This window comes from Chanodichthys erythropterus, chromosome 5 (genome assembly GCF_024489055.1).
Source record: "Chanodichthys erythropterus isolate Z2021 chromosome 5, ASM2448905v1, whole genome shotgun sequence".
In the NCBI taxonomy this organism is placed as follows: Eukaryota; Metazoa; Chordata; class Actinopteri; order Cypriniformes; family Xenocyprididae; genus Chanodichthys; species Chanodichthys erythropterus.
Genome location: NC_090225.1, coordinates 28396180 through 28424161, shown reverse-complemented (window position 1 = coordinate 28424161; position 27982 = coordinate 28396180). Strand labels below are relative to the sequence as shown.

General features: G+C 37.8%; 1 protein-coding gene and 1 long non-coding RNA gene across 2 annotated transcripts; one reads left to right on the top strand and one right to left on the bottom strand.

Moving 5' to 3' along the window:
* Positions 1 to 1252: 1252 nt before the first annotated feature.
* On the bottom strand, positions 1253 to 27844 carry LOC137020188 (uncharacterized). Its single transcript, XR_010895153.1, has 4 exons — positions 27765 to 27844; positions 6037 to 6185; positions 2146 to 2263; positions 1253 to 1978 (listed from the first exon to the last, which is right to left on the bottom strand). It is a non-coding gene; the product is annotated as an uncharacterized lncRNA (long non-coding RNA).
* On the top strand, positions 23653 to 26442 carry prph2b (peripherin 2b (retinal degeneration, slow)). Its single transcript, XM_067385438.1, has 3 exons — positions 23653 to 24233; positions 25166 to 25412; positions 26242 to 26442. Exons 1-3 carry the CDS (start codon positions 23653 to 23655, stop codon positions 26440 to 26442), a joined length of 1029 nt encoding a protein of 342 aa, XP_067241539.1.
* Positions 27845 to 27982: the final 138 nt, after the last annotated feature.

Sequence of the window (27982 nt, the reverse complement as noted above, 5' to 3'; positions counted from 1 at the left end):
AGAAATTTAGAGAAAGTTGCTCATCTTTTGCTGCAAATTATTTATTATATTTGTATTATACAAATTATAATGATGTATAATGCATATTATATTCATATAATTAGTATATTCATTGATAATTCATATTTAACTTTGCTTTTAAATTAATAGAATACATGCATTAATACATAAAGCTTTTAAACAAATTAAGCTTATGTGTATTTATTTGAGAGCTCTATATAAATTATTTGGCCTATATCTTGGATTCACATGAATTGATATAGTCAGATATTTTCTCAAACTTTCACTGAAGCAGCAGTGTTTATTCCTGCCTTGTAAACACGTTTAATTTCGTGATACGTTTCATAACGATCTCTTAATCTTCAGAAGTGAAATTAATTGTACCATCTCTCTCACGAGAAGTGAATCAATCAGAGTTAATCGTGATGGATGAGAACATTTATACCGAGCTTTGCGATCCCACTGAACCTGATCTAAACCAGGTTGAATTTATCTGGATTTGTCAACTCTAAACCTACTCTGAAACTCAGAGTTTGTTCACCTAGCTTCATGCAACAGGCCTCTGGTGTAGCTGGTCCACAGGCACTCCTGCTTCCAATACTGGGGACCAACAAACCAGCAACAGCATCTCATGCTGGTCCCAGCATGCAAAACATACCTTATGCTGGTGGCCAGCAATGCTGGATTTATCAGCAGTGAAAACACAAGATGCTGCACACTGTAAAACCCATTAAGTTCAGAATACTCAAAACATTTGAGGAAACGTATTACCTCAAATCATTTAAGTAAAAAAACTCATTTTTTTAAAAGTTGGTAGAACTTAAAATTTTTGTGACAAGTGGGACGGGGCTGAGAGCCATGGAAGTGGATCAAGGCCAGTGTGGTGCACAGGTGTCTCTCACTAACAATCCCGTCACCAGCATCCCTTGCCCAACTCATCATAAAGTTAATTACATACAGTTAATTTACATAAACATCACATTCAGATCTTGGTTAAATGTTACATAGCAAATAACACATGCTATTATAACTATCAGAGAGACTGTCATTACATACTTGCATACATTAAATGTTTTGCAGCTCATTCTCATCCTAACCACAGGCTCTACTCTTCACCACAGTGGTATAACAGAACCCCCTGAATCCCAACATAACACAACATTAAACATTAACTTATATCTCCATATGTTAATCTAGTGCAAAAACGCACAAAGTAACACTTAATTTCAACAGTAATTTATATGGTCTGATGCAAAGCATGCTGAGAATTAGAAATCTGCTGCAGCTCAACTCAATCATATTAAGTTTAGCTTACTAAAAAAGAAATTTTGAGTTCATGCAACTTTTTCCTATTAAGTACAATGAACTTTCATTATTATTTGAGTGAAACAAACTCATTTAATTTAATTAGTTAATTTCACTGTTTGCAGTGTCGATGAGTGGTAAAGAAGGAAGGGTGGTGAAAAAGACCACCGCAACGGTCAGATGTCTGTCTAGCGCATGTTTACATGGAGAAACAATTAACGCAAATTAGTGTTTGTTCACACATAGCATCAGTCAAAATTCCTAAGACTATCATGGAAATAAACAGATAATACTTCAGCATAGCGTTCATCTTTCCTCCGAGTCTCGGCATTACCTCCACTTCCTCTCCAGACAGTGACCTTCAGCTTTTTCTCTCTCTCATACCTCCCCCCCTTCCACCCTCACTTCATTTTTCTGTTCCCATTTTTCTTGGCAGATGACAGGAGACTTTGACATCTGCTGATGATCTAATGCAGCCGCTCGGATCCAAATTCAACAGAATAAAAGCAAAAGTGCTCACGCTGAATGTCTTTTCTCCTCATTCGTTTCAAGACAGACAGCCTGCCTGCCCTTTAAAACCTCACTTTAGTCATTTTCATTGCTCTTTAAATATCACTGATGATGTGAGTTGGATGTGGGATCCAGAGATGCATTTTCCACTGAGTCAAGAGATCTAGGGCAAAAAAAACACGTTTAGGTTCGGTACACTGCCTTCGATGCAGTATTACCCAGCACAAATGAAGCATCTCAGTTTAGATGTTCACATATCAGCTGTGTTAAACAGAAAATCGGATGCATTGCTAAATGATGTGTGTGCCCGTAAGACTTGTTCTCGCTCACCTCCCGCAACAAAGGGCAGCATTGTGTATCCTGTACTCCCCCCATCTCCATCCCCTCCGGCTGGTCTCAGTGCAGTTCAATTGGGAGCGCTCCTCTGGGACCACACTTGTTTGCTTTTCTGGGATCAGTTAAAATCATGCATGTAATAAGGAGAAAATGGCTTTTAAGCCTGCCTGTAGGAAACGGTGCCCGATGAACCATTATCCCTTATTAAAGACAGAGCCCAGGAGAGACAGGAGGACACAGCCGCCCACTGATGGAGGGTCTTATTGCTTTGCTGATCTCTGATCAGTCTGAGTGCTGTTAATTCCTATCTGCCTTTATATGTCTATCTATGCTAAAGAATCATGCCAGGAGAGCAAGTTACTACTGCAGTCCAGGGTTGAGCACTATTCAGCTATTCTTCCTAAGAAAGCGCATGTAAAATCACCATAAAATATCGTAAAAGAAGATATGCCTCAAGATGTTGGATCTGATTTATTGAGAAGTTGATGTTTGGAAGTTAGTCGGGCCGATATCAACAACAAACATGTAACCAATCAGCATTAGGGGACTTATGATTGTCAAGGAAAAGCGTTCTTAAATTAGAAAAGCTTTCCAGCGCTGGAGATAGCTAAGCAGGAAGGCCTGAAAACAGACGTGGAGGCTGCTTTGATCCCGCTTTTCATGTGAGTAACACTGAGTGTCATTATTGTCTGGAGCTGCTGTACTGTTGGTGATTAACAACAAACTCTGGTTTGTATTTACTCTTGTTTACCCTACGTTCATTTTTTGTGCTTCCTTTCGTTCATCGTTCATCAACTGCGCTTTATTTTTTGTGAAGCATTTTTGTTGCACTTCAGCTGTGTTAAACAGACACCCACTCTGGCATTGCATGTATAACAGTGGCCAGATAGTGAGAGTTGTGCAGGAAACCACTACACACTGACGATCGCTGGAAAATGCAGTGTTTAGCGTCATTGTTAGTGCACTTGCCTCGCATGCCAGCAGCGGACGGGCTGGGGTTCGAGACTGACTCAGAGCAGAGTGCTTAAGATTGGAGAGTGAGTGAGAGAGTGGAGGCAGAGCAATGAGGAGAGGGTTGGATTTGTTTGGGTTGATTTCAAATATCAACAGTGTCCAACAGAGTTTTTGAAAAAAAAAAAAAAAACTTTAAATTTGTCATCTAGATGGCTGCTTTTAATCTAGAAAGGTCCAAATGGCAACCATCACTGACATCTGTGGAATCATCTGTTGTAAAAACCCGAGCTGCGGAGAGCCTGTACTAAAAGTTCCATACTGCAGCATTAACTGAACATCCACACAAGTTCTCTTTGCCATGTGCACATTTAAAAGAGAAGCATATCTCTGAATCAATTTATATGGTCCGCAAATGTGTGCACCGAGATAACGATAACCGAGATAACTCTACAACAGGACACTGTATCAGCTGAGTGTTTGATTGAAAGCCTAATAATGCCCCTTTGGATTCAAGGAATGCTTGTAATACTTCCCTCTGGGTAATATCCTCTAACCCCAATTTGACAGATTTTTCAATAAAGATGTATCTCAAGAATGATAACAAAAAGGCTTTGCTTGTTCTGAAACTATTATGAAAATGTGATTGGATCAGCGTTGTAGCCAAACCACCAATAATCACAATATGCAGTTTGTTACTTTTGATATGAAACAAAGTGTCATCTTTCAAATTCTGTCCATTTAATCAAGAAATTAAAAAAAAAAAAGATGCTAGTGATTAGAGCGCTGACATATGGCGCAAATGCGTTCACGGCGACCCGAGTTTGATTCCCGTCTCAAGGTCCTTAGCCGATCCTGCCCCCCTCTCTCTGCCCAATGCTTTCCTGACTGCTCTCTACTGTCATCTCCAAATAAAGGCACAAAAAATGTGACGATACCAGCATTTCTGTACTGGAGTACTGAGCATATTCAGTACCCACTGATAGGGCTGTGCCAGTATTTTATGTGAATATGACACAAGTGAAGCACAAAGCTTTGTTTACAGAAGAAAAAGGCTAATAGGTTAGCAATTAAATGTGACATCGCAGCCATGGAAACATTTTGGTTTCATGTCGAATGAGAGAGGTACGTGAGTCCATACATTTAAGCTTTGTTGGCTTTGTATTCTGTTTTGCGAATCGCGATCTGGTCACCCGATTATCAGAGAATTTAACAATATCCATTAGTTATTCCACTGAACATGGAATCTCGGTTTCTGTTCCCAAATCTTCACTCACGCAGAGGATTATAAATGTTTCTTCCTTTGGTTCACTTATAATTCTGCCTATTTTATTCGCAATTATACCGTGGTAAAGAAGAAAAAACATGGTAGGACAGAAACATTTTGTTTGCACGGCAATTTCTATTTAACACAGTTTGTGCTTGTTATTGTATAAAGTGCTATTTAAATAAACGTGGCTTCACTGAAGTGATGAACAGAGCTGGTGCAAACATATTCACATCGCTATAATCAGATGCTTTCTTTCTGTTGCCACCGCTGTCACTTTTGTTGTGTGTTTATTTTGTTATTGAGAGGAAAGTTTGTAGTAAATATCACATATCGAAACGCATCTCAGCAGCGCGGATGGAGTCAGGATGTTAAAAGTTCTCTAAGCGATCCTGGGCGCAGTAACTTCCTGTTGACGTTCAAAGTGTTGTCAAACAAAACAGAGGCTAGCTAGAACCTCCCCCCTCCCATCCGTGCTTCCTGAAACAATCATGAACGCTCATTTAAAATCATTCTTGTGGTTATTGGCTGGAGCGTGTTTATTGGCTGGAGCGTGTTTATTATGATTCGTGGTCCAGGCTGCACTAGTTTGTTTTTGTTGCTGTTTTCGGAGCTTGTGGTGACTACAGAGACCGTGTTTTTTTACAGTGTGTTCAGGGGACAGGCAGCTAGTGGATAGTGAGGAGATGTTTGCTGTATGTGACAAAAAATGTTTTGGCCTAAAAACGCGTGACATCGCTTAGAGGACCTTTAAGTGAGTTCTCAGATTCAATCCAGGTTTGGATTTTAACATGGCCTATTTTGCAAACAACATGACTCTTGTCGATCTCCTTAGTGGTTTCTTTATAGCTGAAACCAAAATGAGTCCACACTTCAGCTCTGTACACTGCAGCGGGAGCCGGAATAATTTTATCGTCTTGTGAGCTGGGTTTGCTAATGCTAGCGATGCACGGACCTTGTTCTTCTCTGCATCAGTTTACGTTCTGAGATAACACTGCCATCTAGCGGTTGGGTTTAAACTGAACACAAATCCACGAATCTTGGATGTAAATAAATAAATATCGATACAGTGTTTTGGGGAATTGATACAGTATCGCCAAACATAATATTGCAGTATTCACGTGTATCAATATTTTCTTACACCCCTACCGAGAACTGTAAAACTTTACTGGTATTAGTACCGACTACTGGAATTATGGTACCGTGACAACACTAGTACAGGCACCACATTTCAAGAGGCAGTGTGGAGCGTGAGTGAACACGATAATCTCTTCCTCTTTAATACTAGTTACAGAATAAACATGAATGAACATCTGAAGGTATGTTGAAAGATACAGTACAACTTACTGAAATGTATCATAACCCGTGTAATTGCTCAATCAGTGTTCCAACGGCAGAAAGATGACAGCTTGTAAACACTGTGTCACATTGCATTTAGGCGAGTCCACAGCTTGTTAGTTTGTCAGAAAAAAATAACTTTTTCGCTAAATATATGTACAATATTAGTGTCAGAGATCGGACAGGCTCCATCACCACCCAGCCACAGAGACCACAATCACCAGAGTACTAGTCACCCACACCTGTTCTTCATCTCCTCATCACCACAGCAGCATATAAGCACACACTTCACCCTGGTACATTATATTGTCTCGTTTTGAGTCACTCACCTTCATGCATTGTCGTCCCTCCGTGTCTCCAGCTTGTCCCTGATCGTCTGTGTCTCCAGCATCTTCATTCCCCAGACTCCTTCCATGCTCCATCATCATCACCGAAAGCGTGTGCTCGGCTGCTCATGCCTATGACCTCCTCAAATCACCTGCAAGACAAAGAACTGTCAGTATTACCATTCATTATTGCATTGCAGCTTCGACTGATATACTTACCTGACTGTTTGCTTTACCTGCTATGTCTAATAAACACTCATATTCATTTCTACATTGTTGTCTGTGTTCCAAAACAGACTATAGCCTATATATTCATCATATTTTACTTAACCTGTTAGTGAAGTCTTGATTATTTAATGTATGTTTAAATAAATGTCATGAAAACAACATCCACTGTGTAAATTATTATATTTCGACAATGAATTGGAGTCAAAACATAATTTTATAATTAGATTTAGAAGTTATGTGCAGTTTACAAGTTTGCTTACAATTTGTTATTTGAGTGTTGATATTATATCTAAATATTAATAGCAATTGAATTTAGGCTAATAGTTTGGGCTCTGAAACTGAATCTATTATAGTAATGTGCAAGTAAGGCCTCCCTATAGTTTACAGCATCAGCAGAGATCATTTTTATATCCTTATGAAACTTTTAATTAAAATTGAATTTAAAGACAGAGACAATTTGTTCAGTAAACTACTGTTTAATAAAAAAAGCAATTCTATTTAGATTTCTCTCCCTGCTGTACTGAACAGGGGCACCTTAAGGTAACCAAAGGCCCCTGGGCTACAGCTTCCTGCCAACTATTTATATAGAAATTTATATTGTCGATAACATTACAGCACCGTATGTATCCTGCATAAAAATCTGGGTCAAATAAAGGTTAATATTTAAATTCACTCTTTGCCAGTAGGTGGCGTGTATGAAACAGCAGAATTATAGCAGAACATAAACAAAGAAGTGATACACTTATAAACACTACATCAATGTTTCCCAACCCTTATTTTGCCACGGCACAGTTTTGATAAGTCATGATACAAAAGATGAGGCACTATCCACATATTAAAATTTGCTTCAACTAGATGGCAAATAGTAAACCAAGTATATTCTCCACTCTTTAAATACAAAAAAAAAAATGTTAGCCTTAATGGACATAGCGTTTCTTGAGTAAAGAAAACGCTGAACTTATGCAAACATCAGTTCCTTGCATGCAAAGATCTCCAAACTGTGTGCAGCATATTCTAAATGGAGGCGGGGAGGAGTTATGAGGTTTGACTGACAATCTGAGGAGCCAATCGATTTACGAGGTTTAGTCACAACCTCTTTTAAATGCTTTTTATTGGTTAAATATTTGTAAAAACCAACATACACACGTTAGGATGACCAATAGCATTAATTTTTAATTTTTTTTAAAATAACAAAATATAGAGACATACGTTTTTGGCCCACACATATCTTCACATATTTTTTGGAATTTGATCATTTTCTAAGGTACACCTGACAACCTGTCATGGCACACTAGTGTAAAAGAAAATGTCATCACAATTTTTCTGGCCAAAATGCAAGTTTACAGGTACAGCTCCTATATAAATAACAAATTATACAAAATATTTATTATTCATCAGCAGTAGATGAAAATAATCACTTGGCATAAATGTGGTCTATTTGGTGATTGCAAACTGCTCTAAAAGCCTGAGCATGTAAAACGCGCAGCAACAGCACCACATCTTTGAAACATGCAGTGCGTATTTATTAAAGGTGCCAACGAACTTTTTTTTACCAGATGTAATATAAGTCTAAGGTGTCTCCTGAATGTGTCTGAAGTTTCAGCTCAAAATACCCCATAGATTTTTTTTAAATTTTTTTTTTTTTGTGCGCCGATTCATGCTGCAGCCCCTTTAAATCGCGTGCTCCCCCTGATAGTGCTCCGTGGCTAACGGCTAATGCTACACTGTTGGAGAGATTTATAAAGAATGAAGTTGTTTATGCATTATACAGACTGCAAGTGTTTAAAAATGAAAATAGCGACGGCTCTCTTGTTTCCGTGAATACAGTAAGAAACTATGTAACTTTAACCACATTTAACAGTATATTAGCAACATGTTAACGAAACATTTAGAAAGACAATTCACAAATATCACTAAAAATATCACTAAAAAATATAATATAAAAATATTATTATTGCTCCATCTGCCATTTTTCACCATCGTTCTTGCTTGCTTACCTAGTCTGATGATTCAGCTGTGCACAGATCCAGACGTTAATACTGGCTGCCCTTGTGTAATGCCTTGAACATGGGCTGGCATATGCAAATATTGGGGGCGTACATATTAATGATCCCGACTGTTACATAACAGTCGGTTTTATGTTGAGATTCGCCTGTTCTTCGGAGGTCTTTTAAACAAATGAGATTTATATAAGGAGGAGGTAAACCAAGCGTGCCACACGAGTCCTGAAAAGTGAACCCAAAGCGTCTTGATCGCCCTCAGGTGGCTGGGAGCAGTATAGGTCATAAACCCCACCCTCTCCATGTAATTGAATGGGACATGCAACAAACTAAACAATCAAATTACACTTTAAACTTTTTTTTCTAAAGACAGTTTCTGTCATTTTAGGCAGTTTTTGTCATGCTGGTGTTAGTTCAAGTGTTCATTCTTTAAAAAAAAAAATGGTTTTAGTTAGTTATTTGATGCTATAAAAACGGGGGTGAGACGTCATGATTGACAGCCGAGTCAGCTTCTCTGAGTGAAACTGGTGCCAACTGCCTTTTTTTCTGGATCATCATGAGAAGATTGATGCTTTAACTTTAATTTCTACACTTCCATAACGGTTTAACAACAACATAATGACTTGTTCTGAGTGTGGGCGGGACCTTGACATCGCGGCTCCACTTCGCGCTCCGTTCTTTTTTCACAGTCTATGATGTAAACACACTTCAGTCTCAAAATGATGTTAAAAAAAAACCAAAAAAAAAAGACATTGGAAAAGTGAATTTTGCATATTAAGTTACCTTTAAATGATTGGTCTGTGCCTTGCCAAAAAGCATGTACTGTAACATATGCAAATTTTCTGTTTACATGGAATGCTATTTTACAATTGCCAAAATGCACCATAGAGCACGCTTCAAGGAGTACTGCATCCCACAATGTTACTCTAACCCTCTAACCCTGACCCTATCATGAAAAATAGATTGAGCACTAAAGAACTAAGCAAAAGGTGTGTTTAGAGGTACATTAATCATTCTATGGCCAGTACAAATACTGAATATGCTAGTCCACATGCAAGTATATACTGTGATCCCAGACTGAATTCAGTGTGTAGGCCTGCTAAGATGCACAATACAGTGAAAAAAAAAAAAAAAAGCTACTGTCTGAAAAACATAGTGAAGTTGTATCGCTACCACTTTCAGCTGGTTATTCCCCAACGCTGACCTTGTGTGCATGTGTGACAGGTCTGAGATAAGACTGCTCAGCCCCGCTGCTCATTAGAGTTTAATAAAGAGCAGAGGTCAGCCCGGGGGAGTAAACGCATAATCAGAAAGCGCCCCCAGAGCTCCTGCTGTCACAATGAGTCCTTTTTTCTCTTTATTAACCACTGTGCCGAACCCTTACACACACACATTGGTGACTCAAGAAAAAAAAGTTGGCTGAGCAGCTTTGTACACTATAAAAAATTATTTTTCAAAGTTGTAAATAAAACAAAGTTCACTGGAATATGTTTTACAATAAAATACTATTGTTACTTGCCATTTCTTTGTAATTACTTGTGAAATTTCCTAGCAGTTTCTGAGTGAAAATTGTTTCTTCACCATTGTTTTTTCGGTGTAGGGTTCCACGATCAGATGTTTCTCTGTGTTTGTGTGTGTGTCAGTACGTGAAACGTTAGGATCAGCCAGGGGAGACAATTCAGAAAGATGCTTCGGTGGGAATGATTTATCCAAATATGCAGAGCAGGACTTGGCTTCAAACACCATACATCTTTATTTGATTAAAAATAGGACAAAAAATACATTGCACAGTTGCATGAATATACATATACTCCATTATTCCACACTATTCAAATGCCCTTGCTTGTGGTAGACACTCCTTTTTTAGCTTTCTGATTCACTGGGGTTAAAGGTGAAAAGCCAAAGATCAAGAGTGACCATGTTGTTTCCTGCCCAGGCCAAAGCATGCACAACAGGTTTAGGTCTCGTCTCTACAATAGACAGATAAGCTCTGTCAGTTTTACTGCGGTTCATTTTCACCTCCACCCGAGGCCAAACCTTCAGCTGTAGAGTGCTATCTCTCATTTGGCTTCTCTTGAGGGAAGTTTTCAGTGCCTGCTCTCATCATTTCCGTCTACAATCTATTGCTCGTCTCATCTCTGCTCCTCTGCGTCTCCTTCAAGTCTCGTTTGACTGCACACGGAATCTTGGAATGGAGACAAAGAATATAATCTGAGGCCCAAAGGTGACTCCCCTTCCAAGGCCCCTTCTGGCAATTGAGAGCTTATATTCTCGAAGTAACTCAGAATGTAACAAATCTCTTGGAAGGCACTCAAGTGCAACAGTGAGGTCTCCTTCACTTTCAGCTCAAGATAAGGAGTTTGGAAGCTAAAACAGACTCCTTTCCATGTTTTTTTTTTTAAATTTTATATCAGGACTGATGTCTTCTTCTGTTATTCTCCCATTTTGTTCAAGCCTTTTCCTAGCCAGTCTTGCAGAAAGTGTTGAGCTTTTTACCAGAGTGAGAATTGCTGGCCTCCGTATCGTCAGGATGAGCTTTCTCAGCCATTTTGACATGACTTTTAAGCAGCTGGTTTCAAGGTCATTTTAGGGGGATGCATGAAGCCAGTTCTCCTAAAATTCACACAGGTGAATTATTGACTGTTCACACGATAAGTCCCACCTCTCATTTCCGCATGCGCAAAACAATCTCAATGAATAAATAATAGTGTTAATGAGAAGACTAAATAAAAAGTAAGTAAAAACAAACTCTAATTAACTTAGAACGTCACTTAAAAATGGATGGATGATTTATCAAAGCTTGATCAAACCCAACAAACTTTTTTTATTAAATGTTTAAAGGTGCCCAAGAACATGTTTTCACAAGATGTAATATAAGTCTTAAGTATCCCCTGAATGTGTCTGTGAAGTTTCAGCTCAAAATACCCCATAGTTTTTTTTTTTTAACTGCCTATCATTATAAATACGCCGATTCAGGGTATGCGGCCCCTTTAAATCTGGTGCTCCACGCCCCAAGAGCTCGTGCTTGCCTTAAACACCATAAATAAAGTTCACACAGCTTATATAACCCTCCAAATGGATCTTTACAAAGTGTTCGTCATGCAGCATGTCTAATCTCGTAAGTATAGTATTTATTTGGATGTTTACATTTGATTCTGAATGAGTTTGATAGTGCTCCGTGGCTAAAGCTAACATTACACACTGTTGGAGAGATTTATAAAGAATGACTGCAAGACTACAGACTGCAAGTGTTTAATAATGAAAATAACAACAGTCTTGTCTCCGTGAATACAGTAAGAAACGATGGTAGCTTTAACCACATTTAACAGTACATTAGCAACATGCTACGAAACATTTAGAAAGACAATTTACAAATATCACTAAAAATATCATGTTATCATGGATCATGTCAGTTATTATTGCTCCATCTGCCATTTTTCGCTATTGTTCTTGCTTGCTTACCTAGTCTGATGATTCAGCTGTGCACAGATCCAGACGTTCTGCCCTTGTCTAATGCCTTGAACATGAGCTGGCATATGCAAATATTGGGGGCGTACATATTAATGATCCCGACTGTTATGTAACAGTCGGTGTTATGTTGAGATTTGCCTGTTCTTCGGAGGTCTTTTAAACAAATGAGATTTATATAAGGAGGAGGAAACAATGGAGTTTGAGACTCACTGTATGTCATTTCCATGTACTGAACTCTTGTTATTCAACTATGCCAAGATAAATTCAATTTTTGAATCTAGGGCACCTTTAAAAGTATAGGTTTTATTTCTTTCTTTACAATGAGTGCTCCCAGGTGAAAAAAAGTTAATTTCAATAATGTACTTAAAGTGCTCTAATTTTGTGCACTAATTTTGTACTTAATATACTAAAAATTCTTCTTTAGTAGTACATCTTAAGAACATCTAAGTGTACGCAACTGTGCTATTTTGAGACACCATGAAATATGAACTAAAATGTGCTTTTAATATACTATCTCTGTATTTAAAAAAAAAAAAAATATTTAGATACTAATTATAGTACATTCGAACCCATAGTGTACTACAAGTGGTATCTAAATATATTTTTTAAATACAGAGACAGTATATTAAAAGTGCATTTTAGTTCATATTTTATGGTCTCTCAGAATAGCACAGTTGAGTACACTTAGATGTTCTTAAGATGATCTTAAGAAATACTAAAGAATCTTTTAGTATTTTAAATACAAAATTAGTGCACGAAAATAGAGCACTTTAAGTACATTATTGAAATGTACTTTTTTCACCTGGGCTACTTGCTTTTATACTAGAAAAAAAAAAAAAAAAAAAAAAAAAGACAGGACCATCATTAGTTTTTCATTAGTAATTTGAGCTAATTTCTGTGTTAGAGGTAAAAATTGACCTGGTTTCATGAGATTCTATACAAGTAATTTTAGTCTCCTGATCCTCTGAAGGGGGTTTTATGCCTACTCTATGTACTCCATTCAGACAGCCAACAATCCATTTAGTGATCCTACAAAGACGAATTTGTAAGTGTCACGGATGGTATTAAAATCTCTTATATATGTTGTTGCAGCTGTATGCGAAGAGCAGGAGGCAGCAATGAGTCACTCTGCCTCTGATCGGGAAGGCAACAAGGAATGCGTTTTCAGTCTCTACTGACCTTGGGTAGAATAATTTAATCCTTCTTACAAGGAACCGTTTCATCATATAAACAGATTCTCTTGTATCTGAGCATCCTTAATTCTTGGAATGTGAATTTATAGGAAAGAGTTTTCACAAGTTCCACTAGATTTATGTGACTGTATCTTAGTCTATATGAGAGGTGTGTGTATGTGGAGAATGTTTGCCGTGGCAGCCCCCCAACAGAAGAGTTGAGAGTGATGGACAGTAAAGAGTAGGCCCCATTAACAGCTTTATTCCACCACCTTTTAGCCTGACATAAAACTGCCTGACAGGCACCAGCTCCACACAGCACTCTTGGCTGCCTATCTGAGCAGTTCATTGTCAGAAACAAGGCGAGAGGTGTTCTCCTCTGTAGCATGTCTTCTCCCTTTCCTTAAATCAACTTATTCTTGGCTCATCTCTGTCCACTGGCTCTCAGAAGATTTTTTTTGAAAAATCAATTTGAATTAAAAACTCTAAAGGCAGTTCAGAGTTTTGCTTTTTCAGTGTTCTCCATTTGTTTAAATTTGCTCCAAGAGGCTGTTATATGGCAATTTTTTTATATCCATTTAGGAGTCTGAACCTTTTAAAGTCACCATGAAATCTAAATTGACAATCATTGGATCTCATTCACTAATAATTGCATACACTATTCATATTTATACACACGTTTGAACTCCACAGAAAACTTTCCGCCTAATTCATAACACATGTGTATGTACGTGAATTTGTTCTTAACCTCGTTCTAATGTTGATGAATTCGGAGTATTGTAAATGAGCATCTGCGTGCCCAAGGTAAGCATCAGCCAAACAAGCATCCTCAAAACAAGTTCAAACGCAATAAACACCTTTTATACAGACATTACAGACCTCCGACTAGACAGCTGTGCATACGTGTATCTACATCTTTATGCAGTTCGAGCTATAATGCACCTTTTCTTACTCTTTCGCTGATATGATGAAATGTTTAATATCTATATATATATCCGTTTAAAATATCATCTCAACATGTTTATAAGGCCACCAAGAGTGAATTATTTTTGCATACGAGTGGGTTCAGCTGTTCCTGAAACATTTTTTTTTCAAATATTTAGAACAAAGTTATTGATGAATCATGATTTGTTCATGAAAACGTTTGTATGCAGATTTCACGCACAAAGCCGTGCGTATGCATAGTGAATGAGACCCTTTTAAAAATGGAATATTGCAGTATTTATTAAATTATTTATCAGTGCATATCTATTTTAAATTAAAGGGTTAGTTCACCCAAAAAAATGAAAATTCTGTCATTAATTACTCACCCTCATGCCGTTCCACACCCGTAAGACCTTCATTCATCTTCAGAACGCAAATTAAGATATTTTTGATGAAATCTGACGGCTCAGTGAGGCCTCCATAGTCAGCAATGACATTTCCTCTCTCAAGATCCATTAATGTACTAAAAACATATTTAAATCAGTTCATGTGAGTACAGTGGTTCAATATTAATATTATAAAGTGACGGAAATATTTTTGGTGCGGCAAAAAAACTAAATAATGACTTACATAGTGATGGCCGATTTCAAAACTCTGCTTCATGAAGCTTCGGAGCACAAATGAATCAGTGTATCGAATCATGATTCGGATCGTGTGTCAAACTGCCAACAGCTGAAATCACGTGACTTTGGCGCTCCGAACCGCTGATTCGACACACTGATTCATTTGTGCTCCGAATCTTCCTGAAGCAGTGTTTTGAAATCGGCCATCAATAAATAAGTCTTTATTTTGTTTTTTTGGCGCACCAAAAATATTCTCGTGGCTTTATAATATTAATATTGAACCACTGTACTCACATGAACTGATTTAAATATGTTCTTAGTACCTTTATGGATCTTGAGAGAGGAAATGTCATTTCTCCCTATGGAGGCCTCACTGAGCCATCCGATTTCAACTAAAATATCTTAATTTGTGTTCCGAAGATTAATGAAGCTCTTACAGGTGTGGAACGACATGAGGGTGAGTAATAAATGACAGAAATTTCATTTTTGGGTGAACTAACCCAATGTTCCTTCATAATCTATAATCATAATAACTTCCCCTCCATCTTGCAGACATCTCTTCTCTTCTCTGATGACGTTTTTTGGTGAAAAGGTAGGACAACCTGTCACTCACAATAGATCAACCAACAGCAAACCACAACCACCCAGTCAAGTCCCTATGGACAAAACCATTTTTTCTCATTCAAGAATTCAACATCTGTTGATTTTAAGTTTTTATGGAACTTATCTTACTGAAGTCACATTCTTAGGCCCTGTTTACACCTGGTATTAAGATGCGTTTTGGTCGATCGGATCACAAGTAGACGAAGGGGACGCATTCCTATTTACACTTGGTGTTTTAATCCATCTCTTTTGTCCACTTTCAACCACTTCTGTCCTGATTTCTTCGAGGGGAGGGTCTATGGGTGGGTAAATCAATGGGCTTTTTCAGATCTTTCGATCTAATGGACAAAATGAGCTCACGCAATTTACATATGAAGGCAAAAGGAGATGACTGAAAAACATACAGAGAGCAGCAGCTTTCGTTTCTGCTCTGATAGTCGCAAAACCGTCCAAATGTTGTGATTGTGTGTTAGAAATCAGGAATGGCGAGAGAACATTGTGCTTGGTATTTTTTCATCTTCAAACCAAACTTGGGTCTTCAGCTGACAAAGTTTACATCTCATCTGGCTAGCACACGTCCCAAAATGTTTACGCATTATGTCAGTAGGCGGAGAGTAGGCGTCTTTTGTGGCTGTTTGAATGCATTTGACCACATGAGCATTTACACTAAGAAAGCAATTTGGTCGCATGCATTTTAGACCCCATTTACACGTGTATTTAGCGTCATCCACTTGATCCAACTGACCAAAACGCATCTTAATACCAGGTGTAAACAGGGCCTTAGTCACAATGATGTCCATCCCCCCACACAACCTTTTCACCTTTTAGGGTTAAGTTAATGTCACTCACACTGACATCAGCTCGTCGACCCTGCTGGAGATTTACATTCAGGGGTCACGAGAGGAATGTGCAGGTAGACCTTGAAACAGATTGACAGGCCAGAATGACGATTCAATTTGTATCCGAGCGTCAGCCAAGTTTGGTCACATGAGCATCAGAGAGCATGAAAACTCACTGCAAAGATATTCACAGGCACAGATACACACCGTGAGAAGACATGTGCGCTCTGAGTGAGAAAAATCTGCCTCTTTGCTGGACTGGCTGTTCGTTTGTTTTTACTGGACACAAATTTTCCCCAAATTGATGCAATTCGATTGATTAAATAATGGGCCGTTTCCTCCCATCAGACTGTCACTCTAAATGCTCTACTCTTTCACATGTGTCAGCCAGTCTGGAGGGCTGGACGTCAATCTCCAACACAGACGGCTCTTTAACTCCTTATGTACTTCTCTTTCTCTGCAATATTTATCAAAGAATCTATTGTAAACGTTCAATAAAAGACACGTTTCTTTTTAGAATAATAAAGTGATCTTTTAGGACTCTGAAAGGTTGAAATGACAAAATTCACATGAATTCCATGCCACAGTCGCCATCTAGTGGACATATAACATATTATACACTACCAGCCAAAAAGTTGTATACACTTGACTGATTTTTTCTCATGATCTCATGATCAATACATATGAATTTTTTCACAGTCACTAAAATTAAAATAATTGCTTGAGATTATGTTCAGAGTTGGAATCCAGACAAAGAAGAAGCTCAAATGTATGTCCCTATAATGACCATACTCTATTGTGTTTCATAGTTTTGATGACTTTACTATTATTCTAAAATGTGGAATAGATGATGATGAAGATGAAGATGATGATGACAGTAGCAGATTTCGATATGAGTAAAAAATAGACTGTTGGTTTATAGCACAGGAAGAGGAGGTGAGGGAGGGAAGGGGGTGAAAGAATAGCTTCAATGCCTGTTTCAACGACCCAAACTACCAGCCTGTAAAAATAAATCACACATCTGCTTCCAATGAGTCCCTGACATATTAATGCCCTTGTGCTTGTTATGAAATTCTTGTAATGCCCCCCCTCCCTGCTCCAAGTCCAGGGCACAATGTGCATGTGTCACCAATCCTCTTCAGCTTCCTCTGTCTGTTCATCATTACCTCTCTCTTTTTCTTCTCTCTGTCACCAAGTTACTGATACAGACCATCTATCCATCCATCCACCTATCCATCTATCTACTTCTAGTAAGTGTAGAAATAATAGGGCAGTGTGAGCTGGCAGAGAAATATTTAAAAGCTCATGAAAGCAAGCAGCGTTGCCTTCATACATAAAAAAAAGATTCTCGATGCAAGAGGATTATTGGTAAACAGATTCTTCAGTATGGTCTTAGCTCTTAGAATGATCTCCTGGACAGAAAAAACATGTGGTCCTTGTTAAAAATAAACTAAATTAAACGATAACGGGAAGAATGGAGCTGCCGCTCTTTGAAGTGAGCGTGAATCTGAACTCTGAAGCTAATTATCCTCAGACAAACTGAAAGGGCCTGTTTATTTATCTGAGAAAGAAAGTTATTGTCCTGTAAAGAAGAGGCGGACATGTGCTCCTCTCTCATTGGGAGGCCATGTAGCATATGTAGCAACTCAAACTACATATAGCCAACCCAGGTAAAAAAAAAATGTACATTTCTATAATGTACTTAAAGTGCTCTATTTTGTGCACTAATTTTGTACATAATATACTAAAAATTATTTTTTAGTAAGATAATCTTAAGAACATCTAAGTGTACTCAACTGTGCTATTTTGAGACACCATGAAATATGAACTAAATGTGCTTTTAATATACTATCTCTGTATTTAAAAAAAATATTTAGATACCACTTATAGTACATTTGAACCCATAGTGAATGAGACCCTACGTAACCGTAGCGAAATTTGTGCGTTTTAAAATGAAAACGCACTAGTGTAAAAGGGGCCTTATATTCTTAAGATTATCTTAAAGAAGAATTTTTAGTATATTAAGTACAAAATTAGTGCACAAAAATAGAGCACTTTAAGTACATTATTGAAATGTACTTTTTATATAGAAAACAGATCCAGAGGATTATTATTTTTATTGTATATTAATATTGTAATTTTAATTATAATTTTACAATATGTAAGAATTTTGCAGTAAAATATCCCAAAACCACTAGGCTCGTGTTATATTTTTTGTTCACTTGAGTACTTACAATATCCTAAATGTTTCCAACTATTTGTAAATCGTGAGAAAATTGAAATTTTACCCAAGGCTCTGGGACGTGTGAGGAGTCACCTGTCAATGGCGTCATACCCACATTACCCTCACTTTCCGGTTTGATTTTGTAAAAACCATGGAAACACCAAAGACACTATAATAATTACATTTTAATAGACAAGGGAACAACTGTTTTCATATATTTATAGACAGAAAACTAATCATTGTTATATAGCTCAACACCTTTAGTCTTATTATTTAAATCTAATTTTCTTGATTTTTGCGAGTAACATGCTTTACCATGCCTCAGAGAAAAACACTATTTTGTGAAGTAGCTAACATAGCATAATCAGATGCAGCTTTATTTTTAGTAACAGTAATACAGCATTTTCTCCATCTCCGCCATTTATCAACACAATCATCCAGCATTTAATATGATATTGTAAAATCGATCTATCTTACTGCAGTGTGTAACAGTGTCTCACAGCAGCCGCCGAGCGAACGCACAGAGTAACGTTATAACATCATTTTCAACACTCTCAAATGTATCTAATGATAAACAGAGCTGCGTTACCTCATACTCATGACCGGAATAAGCGGAAGCGGCGCCTTTGCTGAATTATTTTTATTAAAAAAATAATTTAATTATTTTATCTTACTAAAAAAAATAAAATACCAAAAATAAATTTTTTTTAAAACATCGCCAATTAAAACGCTGCGTTTATATAGAACTGTCTCTTTCGACCTCAACAAACGGAACACTTTTCAGAGGTGCATTCCAACTTCGCCTTAGCGCCAGGCACAAGTCAAACGAGCGCGGAAAAGGTGCAGGTGACGACGCGGGAGCTTCAGTTGAACAACAGTGAACTGCGGTCAGATGAGATGTTGTCAGGCTATGTCGGTAAAACTCCGAAAAATTAACACGACTGTCCAATCAGCCGTCATACTATGCTCATGGCGCGCACTCAAGAATTGCATGTGCAAATGCGCCGGCGCGTGCTGCATAATTACTTTATTATAGCTTAAATAAAGCGCAAAAGAAACTACCACCGTGCACCGTCGTTGTTCTGTTGTAAGTTAAGTCATGAAACCACCAGGGAAATCTAAATTTTCTCGGGGGAGCATGCCCCCGTATCCCCCTAGCAAACTACTTTTTTTGATCTCGGTAATTATGAAACCCTGCGTATGGCCCGGCTTATTCTATCTAATGAAATATGAGGTATAAATGTGCATTTCTCCAAACATGCACACTTTTGGACTAAAAGTTTGTATGTGTATGCACTGTGCTCAAAAATAAATGGGACCAAACACAATTAAATGTAAAGGTTTGGGTCTCTTTATAAACTACCAATTGATTTTGCATTTCTATCAGAAATTAAGAATTAGTGTCTTTGTAGTGGTGCAAATATCTAAGCTATCTAATACTTCAAATCTCAAGGTTAAATCAGAAGATTTTTTTTGGTAAAAATGTTTCTGTAACAGCTGCCAAAAATAGTATATAGCTCTACTGTGGTTTTTAAAAAAAAAAAAAAAAAAAAAAAAAAAACTTTTCAAAACATCCCCCCCTCTGTTTTTTCACAAATCGCACCCTGGTTACGTTCATCTCTCATTAACAATCGCTCCAGCGGCCTCGTTCAGCTCCCACAACACTCGGCCCTACGCTGCTTCATACTACAGTAATGTTAATCATCTATGAACATGATTTCTGCCCGAGTCCGTCCTGATTCTATGCCTTTGTTTTGAATAGGCCTCTAGTGGATGGAAAACTACATATTGCACCTTTAAGTAGCCTAAGGAATTTTACGATTTAGACCACAAATGCCCAAACTAGCATTTCCTTAATTGTGACTAGGTTTGGGCGATAAGATAAAAAAAAAAAAAAAAAAAAAAAAAAAGTTAGAGAGTTATATTTTTGGTGATATTCAATGTATTTTGAAGCCATTGCACTTCGATCGCCCCCTGGTGGAATAGGATGCGAGCCAAACTAGAAAATCTAATTACAACAAATTATTTTTTCCCAAAGATGATTTCTGTCATTTTAAATATGTTCAAGTGTTCGCTTTTCCAGTAAGTTTGGTTTTAGTGTTAAGTTAAAAGACAGATATATTTTTTAATAAGAGGCACCAAGATTTATCAACAAAAAAAATTAATAAAACATTTTTTACTACTGAAATCAGATATCAGTCTTAATAATCTCGTATTTGTGATTCATGTTTTCCTGTTACTAATATAGATACCTGTAGTTTTCTCCAGCCGATTTACTGTTATTACTCACCTGAGCATTAGGGGGTGCTCTATTTGAGGTGTATGAGTTGGCCTATTTAAGGAAACAAAGGAGAAATGGCAGGAAGTTGGTTCTTTACCTGCAAAGAGAGGCTTGCCTCATGGTGGTTGTGGCCTTTTTATCCTGGTTGAGGAACTTTAGAGTTCTAAGCTTATCTAGGGTTTGGGTTCTGAATATATATGGATTACTTGGGGGCTTAAACAATTGAGAAGATTGGAACTAAGAGTTGATTTTCATTCACTACTTGACTGTTACCTGTTGCATGACAACGTTTTACTTCAAACATGGACAAAGCTCTCTGGCGATTGAACTCTGCTGTGGATCATCTTGCCATTTAAGTACTGTTTTCTCTATTCATTTTCAACAAAGACTGAGCAAAGCTTATGGTCCTAATTGATGAGAAACCAAGGACTGTGCTTTATGTGATGGCCTGTATTTCTTAACCTCTGGTTCCAACTGTTTGATGTCAGAAATTGGTGTCAAATTGAATAATGAATGTTTTGTGTGGCTGTGTTTAATACATTTGACTCATGAGTAAGATCTGGTTGGTCCCTTATTTTATGTAGCACTCAAGTAAAAGTTAACGGGATAGGTGTTACACAACCAAGCATCATGAAACTTTTTTGGAAAATTAATGGCTAAATAAAAAGCTAATTACAATCATTACAATGCTCATAAAAATACTTAATTTTATATTGCCAGCAAAATCATCACATTATGTTGTTCAGTCCTAATAAAGCAACAGTAAAATTTAATGAAAGAAAAAAAAAGAAAAAAAAGGGCGGTCATTATAATTTTAACTTCATTTAAAGAAAATAACAACTGCACAATCCATAACTTCCTTACTATGGAAATTGCAAAAAAGCCATGTCATTCCTTAAAGTCATTCCAAAAAAAGTCATTCCTTACACTTTCAAACTACTTAAAAATATTTGAGATACAAATATTTAAGAAACATACAATTCTTTACTAGTTTTTTTGGTTTAATTGTATAATTCTCAATGCTTCATTGCAAATTGCATTGTTTGAAAAGCCTTTTATTAAGATACAAAATAATAAATAAAATAGAGAGATAGAAAAATAGTACATTCCATAGTACAGTATTTCATTGCCTCGAAGAAGATTTCCACTTTTCTTTTTTTTTTTACTTCAAAAATCTATTTTTTTAATTGTGTAATGTCCTGTAATTTTGGAGCTGATTGGTTCAAGGATTTAAAGTCTTTTTTGAATTTTTTATTTTTTATTTTTTTATTTTTTGGAAATCCCTTTGAAAACAATGAATGGAGAAGTATTCTGAAAGAAACTGTTTCACAGCTTGCCAAAAGGTGTCAGTACACAAAGAGTTCACTGTGCAGGATGTGTACACAACAGCTTTGAACATGAACCTCTCTTCTGCTGCAGTCATCGAAACTAGATTACAGCAATGTACAATTTGAAAGAAAACACACGAGGTCGTCACAAAAAGAAACAGACAATATCATGTTGAGTTCAGAATGCCCCAGAATAACAATAGCCAACCAAAAGAGTTTCCTCCACACCTACAAATATGCACAGTTGTGCCTCAATGTAACAAGCTTCTCATTTGCTGGGGTAGAAGCATTGCGTGCAATTCATCCAGTGCCTACGTGTCCCTCTAAATGGATCGGACAGTAAGTCACTCAAATCCTATCGGTCCCTGTAATCTTATCACATGTGACCAACACACGCTAATTACAGGGGTGATGCCCGTCCATTGGGTTCTCATATAGACACAGCTGCAAGGCAACTCTACAACTCAGCCAATTGGCTCTTAGCCTAAAGACAGGTCAAGTGCTCTTACAAGAGACCCTACAAAAGATTTGGGGTCAATCCACCAAAAGTCCTAGTATTCACCCATTGTCTCTGAGCCAGAATGTTTAGGTATTTGATTAGGCTAAACCAAAGTGGCAAGGGACTTAAAGTTCACTACTAATTATAAGAGCTTGTGATTGCTGCAAATAGGGTTAGTGGTGAACACAGAAAGTTGACTTGCTCTTCATGGTAACTATCAAATGAGCTAATTGCTCATTACAAAGTACATTGGATTGACTTGGGTGCAAAATCTGTCTCAAAGTGTTGTACGACTGGATCCTCCCATGATTTGTTAAGGAACAAAAGTGAGCCAACTAGATAACGACATTAAAATTGTGGCTTTATCTCCTTTCATCATGTAAAAATCTCCCTTAAAACAAGGAAAGTGGTCCATAACTTTGAAGATGCTATGGGAGAATTGACCAGGGAATTGTTCAATTACATGTCTGGGTGATAATAATCTTAGGAGACCTGTACAACTTCTTGTGGAGTTAGACAATAGGATAAACGCATCGGTCACGTTTACCCGGCCTGTCTGTGGTCTACCATTAAACCATAGAAGGAAGCCAATCGCTGAGCTAAAGACATCTGCATAATTGGTTAGGTTACACTTGGCAGAAGTATCATGCCCAATGAATGTGCACCCAGAAAGTTCCAACAACTTGGTAAATAGACAAAACAGCAAAAGCATAATGAGAAGAGAGCATACTAATATAATAGGCACAGACCTTTAGCAGAACTAGCCACCTTGCTGATGTATTTTTATTTTTTTTTTGTTTGCTTGTTTTTTGGTGTGTGTGAAAAAGATCTATAAGACAATAATGATTTGGAAGACTCTGAAGACTACCCAAAGATACCCAAAGCCCAGCAATACCAACAGGTAAAAGAGGAAACTGATGCTAAAGTAACTAACCAATTACAGAGTAAGATAAAGGATTAGTCCTCAGCTCATCTGCAAATGGGATCAGTGCTGATTAGTGGGGTTTAGGATGACGTAGAGGAACTTGATTCTACAATCACACAGCTCCTCAGCCGGCCACCCCCTTTTGCAGGGAAGGGAACCATCAGCAAAAGCCACGTAGCCCTCAAGCTGATCCATTTGGGTGGATTTATGTGAAATTCCAGAGGAAGAGGCCTCTGGTTGTCAACAGTATGGACTGTCTTAAATTGTGGGTGGTCAGAATGGGTTTCAAGAGGGGAATCCTTGCTACAGCACGTTCTGCAGCCATACTTGATGACGGATTACTAAACTAAGCTTCTGGACTACAACGTTTCTGTTTCTTCAAGGTCTTCAAGAATTTCAACAGGGAAGAGAAAACGCATCAAATCATACAATAAAGGGCAAGCATACTGAATAAGAATTCCTGTGAATTTCTCCTTGTGACTCAGACAACAAGAACAAAAACATGGCTTTGATGCCCATGAAATTTGACTTGGCCAAACGGGTCAAGCTGGCCCAAGGTCTCTGGCTCCTGTACTGGCTCTCTGTCATGGCTGGAATCCTCATCTTTAGCATGGGGATCTTCTTCAAGATCGAGCTGCGCAAGAGAAGCGAGATGATGGATAACAATGAGAGCCATTTTGTGCCCAACCTGCTCATTCTGGTAGGACTTGTGGCCTGTGGTGTCAATGCTTTTGGGGGCAAAGTGTGCCATGACTCCCTTGACACAGTCAAGTTCACCAAGTGGAAAACTATGCTGAAGACCTACATGATTGGATGTGTGGTGTTCTGTGTCGCCCTCTTTGTCACGGCTCTGCTGTGTTTCTTGATGCAGATCTCTCTGCACTTCGCCCTGGCTGAAGGCCTGAAGAATGGAATGAAGTACTACAAAGACACAGACACGCCAGGACGATGCTTCATGAAGAGAACACTGGATATGACCCAGATTGAGTTCCGCTGCTGCGGCAACAACAACTACAAGGATTGGTTCGAGATCCAGTGGATTAGCAACCGCTATCTGGACTTCAGCAATGATGAGGTTAAAGAGTGAGTACTGACATTTCTTTCCTAAAAAAAACAAGAGGTATCAGTGGAAATGTAGATAAGAGGTGGGGAATGATCAAAGTGGAAAAGAATCTGGATGATTTTTATGCATTTTCTTGTTCATCTGCTGGCTTGATAGCAAGATGTGTAAAATGCTAACAGTTACCATAGACATTAACAAATTTAAAAGATACAGGCTTTAAACGTGTATGTCCAAGTATTAGGACAAAGTAATCAAGGCTGATGTTCAGTGGGTTTAAAAGGAAGTTATAGCTTGTTTAAGAAAGTAAGGCAGCTAAGCCGATAAGAGATCAGCTGATTTATATATTATTCTCCTCTTCAGGAAGCGTAACCCAGAAGATGCTCTATTATGCAATAATTTACACAATAACAAAGACAAAAGATAATACAAAAGTTCTAACAGAGACATATTCTATGCCTCAAAGCAGAACCCCTGAAAACTGCAAGAAGAATCAAATGTAAGGGTTTGTTTTGAGAGATTCCTAAGTAGATAATTGGCTGGTGGGTTTTATAAAGAGGGATGGGTAAAGGGGGGAAATTGGTCCATGGATTAGATAATCTGTCAGGATCCTATTCCAAAGTCCTTTAAACCTTACCCTTCACACCAATCATAACATTGTGCGATCTTTTACCTCCCATGGAGTCTGCCCCAGGGTTGACCTCCCAAGGGGCTATTGCCATTTAAAGTGATAAATGATCCCAAGGAGATGTTCACAAATCTAATTTAAAAGCGGTGTTTTTTATCATCAGATTGGAGTTCTCAGTTCTGTAATCTCAAAGATAATGTAAAGATACAAATATGTTGAGATATGTTTCTAAGCCTGACACTCCTGAAATCTTAAATGCCACACCCAATATGGACCAATTAATGCAATTAACAATTGAGTGTTCTCAATCTTTTGGGAATTTCTTAGCCGTGTCCAGAGCAACGTGGAAGGCAAATACTTGATGGAAAGCGTTCCCTTCAGCTGCTGCAACCCTGGCTCCCCTCGCCCCTGCATCCAACATCACCTGACCAACAACTCCGCTCACTACAGCTATGACCACCACACTGAGGACCTCAACATCTGGACCAGAGGTTGCCGTGAGGCCCTGGTGTCCTACTATGGGGGCATGATGAACAGTTTTGGTGCTTTTGTGCTGCTGTTCATTATTATGCAGGTGGGTATAGGAGAGGAACTGCAATTCAAAGTTGAACTCATGGACTTTGACTTAGTCACTAGATTACACTCTTGGTGGGCAAAGAGTGAGCTGCTAGATTATAAGGTCAGTTGGTGCGTAAAGAGAAATATAAATAGGTCTGAAAGAATCAGATTAACTGCTTGCTTGATTTAATTAACACTCAGTGTTAATAACATGACAAGATATAACTGATAAACATTTAACGAGGGAAGTTGACAAATAACATGAACTTCACATATTCATATTTTCCTCTTCCAGAACTTGTCTTCTTTACTAATACAAAACACATGAAAACAATACATTCATGCATACACAATTTAGTAGTTGGGAACAGCAAACCTTCAATCTGAACAGTTAAGGACCCAATATACTACTATGTAAGTTCATTGAAATATGTGATCAGCAGTATACAGTTAGCGAACATCCTTACTCTGCACATACTGCAGAGAGCAACGTTTTTAAAGTATTAAACATGAAAAGAGTAACCGTGTCACTTTACATAATGACCACAGACCACTGGTAGTACGAAAGTTTTTACCAGTGGGAGCAAACTTTTCTGAAATGTTCGCTTTTGACATGACAATGAACTTCGTTTTGGTCTGATTTTGTTCGAAATGGCATCACACCAGTTCTTTCTTAAGTTTTGCTTGATGTACAACAGGGCAATTCATGATTCCGTAATATGTCATGACACCAAATGTGCAAAAAAAAAAAAGTTCAAGAGGGTTAACCTTAGCTTGAACCATAGGCTTACGTCTTGCATGTGTGGAACTTTCTAGAGAGTCATTAACCTGAAATTCTGTTGCAGGCTGTGGTGACTGTCGGCTTGCAGTACTTGACTACTTCACTGGAAACCCTGGCAGACCCAGAGAATCCTGAGAGTGAAAGTGAGGGATGGCTGCTGGAAAAGAGTGTAAAGGAGACACTTTCTAGCATCATGACGAAGATCAAGTCCCTGTTTAAAGGCAACCAGGTACAGGAGGGAGATGCAGAAGCAGCTCCCACATAAAGCTGAGAGAGTCACGCCCCCTCCTGCCCCATCATGTCTGTGGCCACTCCCAACTTTGGGAGAAGGAATGCATGAATGGTTGATTAAAATGTTCTCTCTTAAAAATATAGGTGTATGTGCATACATATAAGATCAATACACCTATAATTTAATGAGATTCCAACTGAAATGTGAATGTACACACTAAAATGTAAATACAAATGAAATATAAACTAACAAGTTTATTTTTTAATATTTTAAGAATTAAATATATCTGTAAATGTCCTTATATTACATCTAACCAGATCTGACATTCCAAATAAAAAAGCCTCACCGTTCACATCCGTCTTTAGTCGTACCCTTATATTTCCAGTTTATATATTGGTTGAGCGGATGTTTAACCCGACAGCCTCACACATGCAATAGCAATTATTTCGCCATATAATATACAGTAGATTTCACCATAAAGCCATTGTGCGCTAATAAATCAGAAATTACTTCTCTTGAAGGGGTCACATGGCAGCTTTTATCTGGCAGCTGAAGAAAATGTGTTTTTGTAAGCGTTCAGTCACCTCCCAGAACTTAAAGGGATGAAAACAGTGGCATTTTTACACAACGCTGCCTTTAACAGGCCTTAGGTTGTCTGACGATTATCAAAAGCATGTTGATGGTGATCTACTGGAGAGCAGAACTCTGTAACAATGGGGAAAATTTTCTGTGACAACAATATTGAACTCAACACGTTCGCCATTAATGTGTGTAGTTCTCGGGTTAAATATCTGCCTCGCTAGTTGAAGAGATGTGAAAACAGGCTTTCTGTCTCAACTTGCACCATTTCAGTGCTCTGTTGAGCGTACAGTTGTGGGACAGTTACAGAAGTTGTCAAGTGTACCAACTTGTAAAAGATTCTAGTCAATTGTGTGTGATTTGTTAATTAAAAGTCAGACAACCCAATCAGTTGTATTTTTTTTTCCTTCATATAATTTCTGTGAATTTTTGAAGTACTTCTTTCTGTACATTTGACCTTGATTTTGCAGTAATGTCAGTTTTTGTGGATTAAGTGGATCATGTAGGCAACTCCATTTGTGAGATAAAGATGTTTAATGAGATTCAGCATTATTCTGTGGTATTTTTTTTTTTTTTTTTTGCAAAATACAGTATACAGCTCTTTACTAATGTACCTCTGAACAGATGTGACTCTTTGCTTCTGTTTAACTGGCGTTTACTTTAGTCTTTAAAATGCTTATGAGGTGTGTATGTGGGGTAAGGTAATAAGTGGCTGTAGAGCTGGTCACAGGTAAGAGATGTTTGGACAGATGAATCGCAGCAGGACACAGCTTTACCTGATTGGATGAAGAGAAGGAAATGGATTTCTCTAAATGAGGCTTTTGTCCTGCTCAGAACAGCTGAACATCCATCCTCAGAATACCTTTAAGCAAAAAAAAACATGGACATGAATTTCTTTCAACGTCAATATTTTAGGTTAAAATGTATATAAATATGTAAAGGAAAGTGTACAGTTTAAAAACATTCTTAATATAGTTTCTGATTAAGTATAAAA

Excerpts from the sequence above, each read along its gene's own strand:
- prph2b (XM_067385438.1), top strand. The coding sequence starts at position 23,653 with ATGGCTTTGATGCCCATGAAATTTGACTTGGCCAAACGGGTCAAGCTG. Across the intron at positions 24,234-25,165 it reads AGCAATGATGAGGTTAAAGA|CCGTGTCCAGAGCAACGTGG; the intron begins GTGAGTACTGAC and ends GGAATTTCTTAG. Across the intron at positions 25,413-26,241 it reads TGCTGTTCATTATTATGCAG|GCTGTGGTGACTGTCGGCTT; the intron begins GTGGGTATAGGA and ends ATTCTGTTGCAG.